This window comes from Pelophylax lessonae, assembly GCF_965119305.1.
Source record: "Pelophylax lessonae genome assembly, chromosome: 2".
Classification (NCBI taxonomy): Eukaryota; Metazoa; Chordata; class Amphibia; order Anura; family Ranidae; genus Pelophylax; species Pelophylax lessonae.
Genome location: NC_138769.1, coordinates 542,229,527 through 542,242,008, shown reverse-complemented (window position 1 = coordinate 542,242,008; position 12,482 = coordinate 542,229,527). Strand labels below are relative to the sequence as shown.

Here is a 12,482-nt window from a genome sequence, read left to right as displayed (position 1 = left end):
GGACTTTTAACAACGTCCCGTGTACATGGAGCCTAAATGTTGCATTCTTATTGTGTGCAGCCATCTAGCTGAGCAGGAGTGGGTGGATCACAAAAACAGGTGCTTTAGCCATGCATTTTTCTGTTTGGCTGGACTTGCTATTTAAAAGGTCAGTTCACCCAAAGCCAATGTTCTAGTAGATGCTATAAGTTGAAAAGCCCACTAAATGCACACATCCCTTGGGTAGTGTCTTGAGTTTTCAGATTGTAGCAATAAAATAAGGCTTTATTAGCCTTATCTTTGCTTTTATTTTAAATTATTTTGCAGTGCAGCTATAGCTTCAAAACTCCTCCTGCTGTGGCAGTGGGAATCACACTGGTTGGCAGGGTGGGGTAATGCAACAACTTTTCTTCTAGTGATTTAAGAGCACGGTGGGATGTTTTGTGATGATCTTGTACTGAAAACGCTATCCCTATTGCAGCTGTCCTGCTTTTCTCTCAATTCCCTTCCCTGTACTTCTCTTCAAACTTCTCTCTTAAAGTGGAAGTAAACTTCCATCTTTTGCTTTTACCTATAGGTAAGCCTATAAATAAGGCTTACCCATAGGTAGTGAAAATATCTCCTAAGCTTGCATCTTTTAGGAGATATTTAGTGTACATGCAGCTAGTGACTTCACTGGCGCATGTGCTCTAAAGGAACAGCCACTCGTACCATTTCTTCAGAGCCCCATGCCATGAATGGCAGCTCCCATGTGCATACACGGCGGTTGCGTCATTGCGGCTTCAGTCAGTCACCGAGCCAGAGTCCACGAACCTGGAAGCAAGACGGGTGAAGATGAGAGCGCCTGCAGCACTAACATCCCAGTGCTGGAGGAGCTTCGTTTTAAGGTAAGTTTACCTAGCCTTTACCTTGTGGGTACAAAAAAAAAAAAAAAAATTGTCCAGCGGTTTACAACTGCTTTAAGCCAGCCATAGACAGAGCAGTTTTCCTGCAACCATGGGTGCCATTGTGTTCTCCCGGTGGGAGCCTAATGTGTTTTCCTGGTGGGGGAAGCCGCCCTTGCCGCTAGCAATAATCACATGTAAAATTCAACAGGCTTAATCGATCTATCAACTTGGGTACATTCAGCTTGGCCATACATGATTTGAATCTTGGCCAGTTCCTACTGAACCGGCTGAGATTCGAACCGTCTACGGCTGACTTTAGACATGCCTGCTGACCTCCTTTAAAGTCCTTTTTTTTTTAATCAAACAGTTCTTTATTGAACAAAAAAAGTGCAAATAACAGTAACAGGGTAATGCAGTAATCCACAAATAATTAGCCAAGCTATGACCAGAACAACAGGGTATGAGTATCAAAGGACATATTTGCGAGTACATACCCAGAAAAGTAACCCAGACAAGTATCAATGGCATGGAACAACTACACAACAGCGTGAGGCGTGAGGACCGAGGAACACTGTGAATGGCCTGCGGACCAGGGAACTATGTAGGGGAGGGGGACGGGAGACCGGGTCCAATACACGTCTCCGGGGCCTGGGTCCACCTGTCCCATATCTTAGTAAATTTCGTGGGACATCCACGATGACTATATAGAAGTTTCTTATACGGAATAGTGGCATTAACCTCCCTCAGCCAATCATGAAAAGCAGGAGGTCTATCTCGCATCCAACTTCTCGCAATCAGCTTTCGGGCAGAGAACAGGACCTCATGCAGAAAGATAGTGGTATACTTATTCATGCTGGCGTCAGGAAATATACCCAATAGACACGGCTTGGGGACCAGTGAGAGAGGAGAGCCCATGGTGTCATGCAGGAATTTAACTATCTGTGCCCAGTAGCCCTGAATCTCTGGGCAGCTCCACAACAAGTGATAAAAAGTTCCCCGCTCCCGTTTACACATAGGGCAGGTGTCTGAGGTGTCACGTCTGTATTTGGCTGTCAGGATGGGGGTAAGATACGCACGATGTAGGATATAGATTTGCGTAAGACGGTCGGACAATTTAGGGGAGGCCAGTTTACAAGTATCCAGGGCGTCACTCCACTCGTCATCCTCCAGGGCTCCCACATCCTCCTCCCATCTAGCCTTAGGGACATAAGCCAGGACCGTGGACGCCGGCTCGTGCAACATAGTATATAAAATCGAGATGAGGTGACTAGGGTCCGAGCAGCTAACCACTTCCAGCACAGGAACTGGAGGAAGGGCAGGGAGAGGTTGAGGGAATTGTGTCTGGAAAGCGTGTCTCAGTTGAAGATATCTATAATGCATATGGGGGGGAAGATGGAACTTGGTGGAGAGGGACTCAAAGTTCCTAATATTGCCATTTGTGAGGAGATGAGACAAGAATAAGAGTCCGTGTCGTACCCACACATGCACATCTGGTATAGTTTGGAACTCAGGAAGGGAGGCATTACACCACAAGGGGGTGTATTCGTGAAGGTCCGGGAGGGCCAGCTTGCTCGAGACCACATCCCACAGCCTCCGATAGTGATACAACATTGAAGTCCTGCTGTCTCTGCTATCTGCCCCCCGTATACCCGAGACTATGAGAGACAGTGGATCTGTGAGTGCATGGGCCCGAGACGGTGCAAGGAGCGCTAGGAATCTTTCCCTATCAGAAGAATTAAAATGGAAAAAATGAGACAGCTGCGCTGCAATATAGTATAAATTGAAATCAGGGAGAGCCATCCCCCCTAGATTGGTAGCATTCTTCAGTTTCCGCCAGGACAATTTGTGCCTGGAGGATCCCCAGACAAACGGTTTAAGGAGAGATTCCAATTGAAGAAAATACCGGAGTGGGAGATATATCGGGGAATGCCACAAGACATAGAGCAGTTTTGGGAGTAACACCATCTTTATCAGATTGATGCGTCCCATGACCCCCAATGGCAGTCTAGCCCAAGTCTGAGTCCGTGTTTTAACCATGGAAAGGAGAGGTAGTAAGTTGTCCGGGACATAATCAGACGCTTTCGTCGTGACTTGAACTCCCAAGTATTTAATGCGATCCACCCTACACAAGGGGAACTCAAGGCTGGGGGGGACCGACGAGATATCGTCGATGGGCAGGATTTGGGACTTATCCCAGTTAATTTTTAAGCCCGAGAATTGGCCATAGCGGCCAATCAGGGACAACGCTGTATGGAGAGAGGCCTCTGGGTCCGCCAGAAACAGCAGTGTGTCGTCCGCGTACATACTAATCTTCTCCTCCAAGGGTCCCACGCGAAGGCCGCCTATATCCGGGTGGGTCCTAATAGCAATGGCTAGGGGCTCCGCCACCAGAGCGTACAACAGTGGGGACAACGGACATCCCTGTCGCGTCCCTCTACTGAGAGGGAAAGCAGCAGATGTCCAGCCGTTGGCCAACACCCTGGCCACCGGTGCCTGGTACAGAACCTGCACCCAGCGGACAAAATGCGGGCCAAAGCCAAACCCCTCCAGGCATCTCCAAAGAAACTTCCACTCCACAGAGTCGAAGGCTTTGGCGGTGTCCAAGGACACCACCACTCTGGATCCCACATTATCGTGCGTGGCCTGTAAATTCATAAATAGCCTTCTCAAATTAAAGGAAGTGTTCCTGCCGGGCATGAAGCCCGACTGGTCAGTGTGGATCAGAGAGAGGATGACCTTGTTGACCCGAATGGATAAGAGTTTCGCCAAAATTTTCACGTCAACCTGGAGAAGGGATATAGGTCTGTAGGACTCTGGACGATGCGGATCCTTACCGGGCTTAGGTATTAGAATCACCAGAGCCTCTCTCATGGATGGGGGCAGAGCAGAGGTCTCAAAGATATCTGTAAACAACGCTAACAAGCGTGGGGCCAAGTCTTCAGCGTATGCTGAATAGAATTCTATTGGGAGGCCGTCTAGGCCGGGTGATTTGGCTCTCGAGAATTGCGATATGGCCTCCACGATCTCCTCCACCGTAAGCGGGGCCTCCAAAGACTCTACCTGCTCGGCCGACAATTGGGGGAGTTCTATAGAGGCCAAAAAAGCATTCATTAGAGAATCATCCGCCGGGGCCACAGAAGTGTAAAGATCCCGAAAAAACTCCCTGAACAAATCAGCCACCTGCTCAGGATCAGCGGTCAAAGAACCCTGTGGTGAGCGCAACTTAATCACCACCGGGGGCCTATCTTCGCAATGCACCAGATAAGCCAAGAGTTTACCCGCTCGCTCCCCGTGCTCAAACAGTTTCTGCTTTTGGAAAAATAACTTCCTACGAGCCCTGTCATATTCCATCTGCGCTACCACCCTAGTCACAAGGTTAAGCTGCGCGGCTCCCTCCGGCGTTGGAGCCGCCTGGAAGGCCTGCTCCGCCGCAGCCAGATTGCGCAGAGCGCCGTTATAGCTCTCCACAGACTCAGCCTTGATCCTGTTGATTGTATGTGTTAAATGGGATCTGACATGTAGCTTAAACGTTTCCCAAACCACTGAAGGGGAAGCAGAATGGTCATTCTCCACAAAAAACTGTCTCCAGACCGATGACACATCCGTCTCCTCAGGAAGAAGCCCGAGCCAATGTGGGTTAAGCCTCCACGCCGGGGGGGGACGGTCACGGCCAAAACTAATCTTCACCCAGTAGGGACAGTGATCCGACAAACCCCGAGCCGAGAAACCAGCGTCCAACAGGCGTGGGAGGAGGGAAGGGGAGACCAGGATAAAATCTATGCGAGACATGGACTGACGAGCAGAGGAGTAACAGGAGTAGGCCAACTTATCAGGGTACGTAGCTCTCCAGGTGTCAAAAAGGTTAAATTCCGTCAACAGTCTAGCAAATCTAGTCGAGGTGGGTAGGGGAGAGGACGGGGGCACCGTATGAAGTCTGTCCAAACTAGGATTCAGGGTATTATTAAAATCCCCCAACCAGAGTACCGGTATGTGGGGGTTTGACATCATAAAATCCAGGCCCTCCATAAGGATAGTAGAGGAAAATGGGGGGGGCACATAATACGCCATAAGTAGGAAAGGTTCCCCATACAGCAGCACAGAAAGAAACACAAATCTACCCTGAGGGTCTACTAGGGATCCCCGGAGCTCAAAATGTACAGTCTTGGCCACGAGTACAGCCACCCCCCGCGAATGGGAAGTGAACATGGAATGGAACGTCCAGCCAATCCACGGGCGACGGAGTGCCATCTGAAGTCTGCCCTCAAGGTGGGTCTCCACCAGCACCACCACATCTGCACGCTGGCTTCTAAGAGAGGTAAACACTGCCGAGCGTTTAATCCTGTCGCCCAGGCCCCGGACGTTCCATGTTAGAAATTTAAGTTGGGCCATTAATTGTTGGTAGCAGCAAGCTGCGCAGGAGCCCCGGGAGTCCCGTGGGACCCACAGTAATAAGAGATACCATGCATGTTAGGGGAGTAGCCTCGGTCAGGCACAGAGACAGTTGTTCCATAAAAATTGCAAACATCCGTAGAAGACTGAACAGGGTAAACAATACACATTCCCACAGATACTGATCAATTGTGAACAATAAAGAAAACAGTTCCCCCCACCCCGCCCTGCACCAACCCAAACATGTGCGGGCATTCAAATCCCATATCCAACCACAACAGAACCCGGACCTGTAAAACTTAAGAAAATAGGGACCATCAGAAAAAACCCCCGCACAAAAATGAGGGGAAAAACAGGTCCAGCATCCGGCCCAGGAAAACAACAGCCTGAGCATATACCCCCACCGTCCACACAGACAATGGAGGAGTGGTTGGTGCGCAGCTCTGTCTGACACAGAGCCCACGGGCGAAACTTCGCTGGGTAGCAAAGACACAGTCGTAGGAAAGCTAGAAAACTGGGTAAGGAGTACCAAAAGTAAGGAAAGAGGAAGAAAAAAGAAGAAGAAAGGGGGAGAAAAAAGTAGAGAAAAGGGGAAGAACAGAGGGGTTTGGTAAGAGAGAAGAAGAAGAAAAGAGGACTAGGGCCCACCGGCCAGAAAACCCCATGGGCAGCAGTAATCAACAACACACATGGCGTCATAGGAGGGTAGAAAGGAGAAGGTAGAAAGAGAGTATGGTCACCGAGGCGAAAAAGGAGGGGAGAGAGAGACACAGAGATATAAAGGCATACATGTGAGGATAGCAAGGCACATAGGAGAACAGCGCGGTCCTCTACCAGACCAGTGAATGGTTCGTGGACCGGGCAGGATAAAAAGTGAGGGAGTTCAAGGCAGCACAGGAGCAGTCATAGTCACCTTCCAGACAAGGGTATGGGATATGCAACCCGGAGAGGGAGCTGCCATGTGAGAGAAATTGCCAATAAGCCTGTCACCAGCGGGTAGTAGAGAAGAGGCAGGGGGGGAGTTCAATTCCGAGCGTCCAAACGTTCCAGCCACGATATGGCAGCCTCCGGATCATCAAAAAAATGAACTCTGTCTCCCCCCTCCACTCGCAAACGAGCCGGGAACAACATAGCATATTTTATGTTCTTGACACGTAGTCTACGTTTGGCTTCAAGGAAGGTCTTGCGCTTTTTCTGCACTTCGGCCGAAAAGTCGGGGAATATTGCAATCCGTCCATTTCCATAAGGGATATTGCCCTTTTCCCTGTTTAAGCGCAAGATGGTGTCTCTATCCCGATAGTTCAACAGCTTAGCAATAAAGGTGCGGGGAGGCGCCCCCGGAGGAGGAGGTTTCCCCGATAAACGGTGGGCTCGTTCCACTGTAAATGTGGGGGAAAAGGCCTCGCGCCCATAAGTATCGGTCAGGAGCCGCTCCAGGAAATCCGCCGGGTCCCTGCCCTCAGCCCCTTCCGGGAGACCAATCAGCCTTACATTACACCGCCTCAGTCTATTCTCCATGTCGTCCTGCTTAAGCAAAAGCTGGCTCACCTGGAGCTGGAGATGATCAGAGGCATGCTGCAGGGGGGGCAGGGAATCCTCCACTCCGCTGATCCTGTGTTCAGCCTCGCCGACCCGGTCACGCACCTTCTGCAGGTCCTGGCGGATCAGGGAAATGTCCACTTTTATCTCCTCAATTTTGGCCGTGAGGGAGGTCTGGCAGAGCGAGATCGCATCCAGAACACGGGTCGTGTCCGCAGTCGCCACGCTACCTCCCGCACCCGCCTCGGCGCCATCTTGGGAAGAGGCATCCTTCTCCTGTCGGCGAAATTTGTCGAGTTTAGCCACAGTGTCCGTGGGTTTCTTCGGCGGCGACATGGTGCCTGAGGTACTAGGGCACAAGGAGGATGCCGTGAAGCCGAATGCAAGGCCCGGGGTGCAGGATAAATGAGGTTAAAGGATGATCAGCCGGCGGAGCTCTAGTCACTAGCGTCCTACTCCATGCCGCTCCAGGCCACGCCCCCCTCCTTTAAAGTCCTTTAGGAACATAATTTATGACTAGGGCCACTCAAAAGCCCCAGAATAAGACTTTAGAGGTTCAATTGCTTTCTATTTTTGCAGTACGCAGGACTGTAAGGAACTCTGACTGGAAATTATGACTTTAGCATAGTTGCAGTTGCTCCTAAATAGCAATAGGGATTTCTAAATAGTTTTTCTTGCTCTCTAGATATTCTTTTTAAATTGTGTTATATTATCGGTTGCTGTTGATGAAGGTTTACATGATCCATGCTGCTGTAGGTTCTACTTTTATTAGGATGATTGCAGTTTTAGTTTGTCCATAACGATGGTTGGTTGTTCCATTTTCATAAAATGAACCTAAATGGTTTCCATGGGAACACCTACACTTGTCCATGTGGAATTCCCATGATATAGGCTGCATATTCTGTTTTGTTTTTTTTACTAATAAATCACAGAGTGAAGTTTATTTGTAGATAGATGTACCAGTTGTGCTAAATGTCTAGGTGAATTTGCTAGATCACATGCTGAAGATGACTGGAATATGACTAATTGTGATAAAAAAAAATAAAAGAAAAGTGCATGTTTATTACACCTAATGAGTTTTCTAAGCTTTAACTTTTCTTCAACTCCAGCTCTAGCTGCCCAAGCTTATGCTCTAAAGGAAGAGAATGACAGCCTACGGTGGCAGTTGGATGCATACAGGAATGAAGTTGAACTTTTAAAACAAGAAAAAGGACACCATGCAAGAACTGAGGAAAGCTTAACCAAGGATCAGCAGTTACAATTCCTACAGCAGGCAATGCAAAATATGCAACAGGTAAGTCACTGTCCATCTGTAGCTATACTGTATGTTCATAAGGGATTTAAAGGCATTTTATGTTTCTATTTTCTTATTGCTATTTTATAGCCTACATTAACAAAGCAATTAAAGTGGTATTATACCCCAAAGCAAACATTTATTATACTGCAGCTTACCAATTCTTAGATGTGGTGGCTGAATTTGTTTTCTTGTGTTAGGCACTCTTTCCCTAATTTTTAACCTGGTAACCTGGCTAGTAAGCCTGTTGCTTTTCAAAAGAACAGGCTCTTTTGCAGATGTAGCAGTTAGAAGGCTGAGACAAACCACTTATTACTGACAGGGGTGCTCGCAATGATCAACTTTTATTTGAGTAAGACCCAAAATGAAGAAACTGTTGCTGCAACTGCTTATAAAGTGTTAGCAGGAGCTTGGCTTCAATTTGTTATATATTTATATCTGCTAGTACATTGAACACTACCCTCCCCAGGGTGACAATGTTGCTGTCTGCTATGCCCCCTGTGCTTCTTCATTCATAATGGGGGCACTCTATTACTGGAGGTGTGTTACTGGACAGATCACTAGGTGAAAACAGAGTAGAAAAAAGCCTAGCAAAAGAAAACAAATACAACCATACAGCCACCACATCTAATTGTTGGTAAGCTGCAACAGTTTTGGTTTTGGGTTCAATACTGCTTTAGGTTACATCATTTGGCTACAGTTTAGACCAGTGATGATTGAGAATTTCTTTTTCTAATCAATTACAGTGGGCCAGAGGATTATGTTCTGTCCTTTGCAATGTCAATTTTCAAAAAGAAAATTTTGTACTTCCCTATAAGGTCAGCTGTGTTACCGGTGTTGATGCGCTGTGGCAATCCGACTGGAAGTGGGAAGCAAGTACCTATCAAAAACAGGTACCTGCTCCCCCACCACCACACAAAAAAAAACAACCAAAAATAGTAGAGCAGGGCATACGTGGAACTTCCCCTTTAACTCTAGAAACAGGGGATCCCTTTTGAATCCCACTCACCCTGTGAGCTTACATCTATGATTGTGGAACTGTGTGGGCAGCACAGTGGCTAAGTGGTGAGCACTTCCGGCTAGCAGCACTAGGGTCGTTTCCTCTGGGTATTCTTATTTCTCTCAACACTCCAAAGACATGCTGGTAGGTTAGTTGGCTCCTGTTTAAATGGACCCTAGTACGTGTATATACGAATGAGAGTTAGGGACCTTAGATTGTCAGTCCCTTGAGGACAGGGACTAATGGGAATGTGAATAACATTATATACAGTGGATATAGAAAATAATCACCTTTTGCTGCTGTGCTGCCTCAATTGAAGAAAGACACAGTTTTTGTTTTATTCAGTTGTATTACCTGTATTCAGGTGCAATTTATAACATAAAAAAAAAACATAAAACACCAACATTTCAGGAAAAAAATTCAAAAACCGAATTTCTGAGTTAGAAAAAGGATCACCCCTCCTAAAAAATTACTTGTAAACCAATCAGGTGTAGCTAATCGCCTTCTCAATGGCACACAAAGCCATTTGACTTTCAACAGTGATCAGTTGTGGTAATTTTTATTAGCTCAGCCTAAAAAGAGATTTCCTGGTAGTGCAACCGAAGCAAACAATCAACTATGGGTGGCAGGACAATGTCAAAAAATCTCAGTGATAATGCTGTGGACAGGCACAAATCAGGAGATAAATACAAAATCATTCTATAGGCTTTACCAATGCCTAGAAGCAGAATGAAGTCTAATATTAAGAAGTGGAAGGTATTTGGTACAACACAGACCCTCCCTGGATCAGGACTTTGCTTCAAACAGGATGAAATAGCCAGGAGGAAACTGGTCAGAGAGGTTACCTAGAGTCCTACAGCAACTCTGAAGCAGTGTGTGTGCAGGTGACAAGTGAGTGGCTATTGTGTGCATGTGATCCCAACATAACAAATTCTAAACAAATGTGTTTTGTATGGGAGGGTTGCAAGAAAAAAGCCACTCTTCAAGATAGGCCACATGCAGTCACGACTGAGCTTTGCCAAAACACACCTTGAAAATTCTAAGGCCACATAGAAAAAGGTGTTATAGTCAGATGAGACATAATAAAATCCGAAAGTGCACCTGTTGGGCATTTTAGTTTCAAATAAGTCTTAAATAAGGAATAATAAATGCCCGTTCATCCATAGGGATGAGCTTGGCCATGTTCAATACAAGCCTGAACCCACCTGAGCTATGCCACCAGGAAGCAGAGGCTTTCCCTGCCTCACAGACACATTTATACACTCCCCTTGTATATGTGTGGCTATGGGGCAGGGAGTGTCTTGGCAGCTTATTACTGTCCACAATGATTACTTCCTGACATGATAGCTCAGATGAGTTAGGACTTATACCTATTTAGGGATTGCAGAAGATCCTAACGCCTGTGGACCAGCTTTCTAAAATATGAGATCAATAATTCCAGGTGTTGTTGCACTTAGGATCACAAAAAATTAGTCTTGTCATTTAATCATTAATTCTAGGTTTCAGCTGCATTAATGCTGTGGACTTACCGCATAAAGGCTGCTCAGCCTGTTTTAAAACAACCCACTCTGGGCTTGGAAACACATTGCTTTAGGCCCCGTTCACACTGGGGCGACGCTACTTGCCGGGGCGACCTCATAGGTCGCGGCGCGCTGCTCGCACCGCGACCTCGGAGCGGCCGGCACGGACTTCATAACATTGAAGTCTATGCAGGTCGCTCCGGGTCGCCCCAAAGAAGCTCCGGACCCTTTTTCTAAGTCGGAGCGACTTGTGTCGCTCCTATTAGAACGGGTCCGCAGCTTCTCTATGGAAGGCGACCTACAGCGACCTGTCAGGCGACCAGGTCACCTGACAGGTCGCCCCAGTGTGAACGGGGGCTCAATATCTTAGGTTAATTCACTGTTGCAAAAAGAAAAAAAAAATAATAATACCTATACAGCATATAGCTGCTACACGTGCTATTGAATTTCCTTAGAAATGTAATTGTCTGTTTATTTTTTTTACTTTCTGCTGTTTTTAGCAGTTTTCTCTTATTACTGGGTTTGATAATGTGACTATAAGAGAAAGATCCTCCTATTTAACACTCCTTGGAACTTAAGAAGTAGCAGTTCAAAGTAAGAGGTATTCACATTTGAGTTTCAGTACAAGCAGTTAGGATTCAGTAACAATAAAATGTGCTGAAAGCCTTGCAATGTAATAGTACGGGTGAAGATTATTTCTTTTCCATCCTTCTATTCAATTGCACTATAATGTTCCAAGTGGGAAACAATGGACATGGGTAAGTTTAAAAAAAAGTCTGGAAGTTCCCGAAATATATAAATATAGCCTGTGCCTAGTGTTTCAGCAACCATTTTTTGTGCTTGAATGCACAGATACTGTGTGCTTTATTATATATTGGATTTTTTTTCAAACTTTTCCTGTTCTGAATTGTTTTTTTTTTTTTGTTTTTTTTTTTTAGCAATCAATAATAAAAAGTCTCTTTTAAGGACCATCAATAAGACTACTGTAAGAAAGTTTAATATGAATAGCAAAAAGCTTCCTTCCCCAATCCTCTCTGTATTATTTAAGTACAGGACATCCAACATGCAAAAACACTTTTCTAAACACTCCTAAGCCTGCTCATCTAAAAATGAATTTATATTTTAGATTAATGGTTAGTACTTTAAGGAAAACCAAATAGCGCTAGTAATAGAAAAATGTATAAAGCAGAAAAGAGTCTATCTTTCAGCATGTGTTATAAGTCATTGCATAAAAATGCAGCATATAAATTGGTAACTGGATAATACAAGCAACTCAGCAATTTAAGCCAAGCTACTCAGCTGAAGACAACACAGTGAAGTCACCTATCTGGCAGTGACTGAGCAGTGCGCAAGGCTTGATATCATAAGTAACATTATGTGTGAGATTTAAGAGACTCATGAGACACTATAGTTAACAGCTGAAGGTAGTAGACAAATAGATAATTGTTTCCCTTGTACCTAGGTAAACAAGTATTAGTTCTATGTGCTATTAGACATGTCAATTTGTAGTCTGTATGTATTTTCATGCCTATTAACATGCCAGCCCATAATACAACATTAATACATTTAAAAAAGTGAATGTAAAGTCTCGTTTTAAAAAAATAAATAAATAATAAACATGTTATACTTACCTGATCTGTGCAGTTGGTTTTGCACAGAGTGGCCTGGATCTTCCATTTCTTGGGTCCCTCTTCTGTGCTCCAGGCCCCTCCCTCCTGTTGAATGCCCCCACACCAAGCAGCTTGCTGTTGGGGCACCTGAACCAAGTCACAGCTTCCTTTGTCCATTCAGACAAGGACCCCATGATTGACAGCCGTGGGAGCCAATCGCACCATGCTGCTGTCTCAGTCAATGAGGAGGGGAGTCCTGGACAC

General features: G+C 46.0%; 1 protein-coding gene across 2 annotated transcripts in view; it reads left to right on the top strand.

Annotated features, from left to right (window-relative positions):
* Positions 1-12,482, top strand: part of ENOX1 (ecto-NOX disulfide-thiol exchanger 1) — a 321,535-nt gene that overhangs the window by 239,724 nt on the left and 69,329 nt on the right. For both annotated transcript variants that reach the window (XM_082245942.1, XM_082245941.1), the window contains exon 10: positions 7,904-8,088. In XM_082245942.1, coding sequence (XP_082102068.1) covers positions 7,904-8,088 — 185 coding nt within the window. The remainder of the gene's footprint in view (positions 1-7,903; positions 8,089-12,482) is intronic.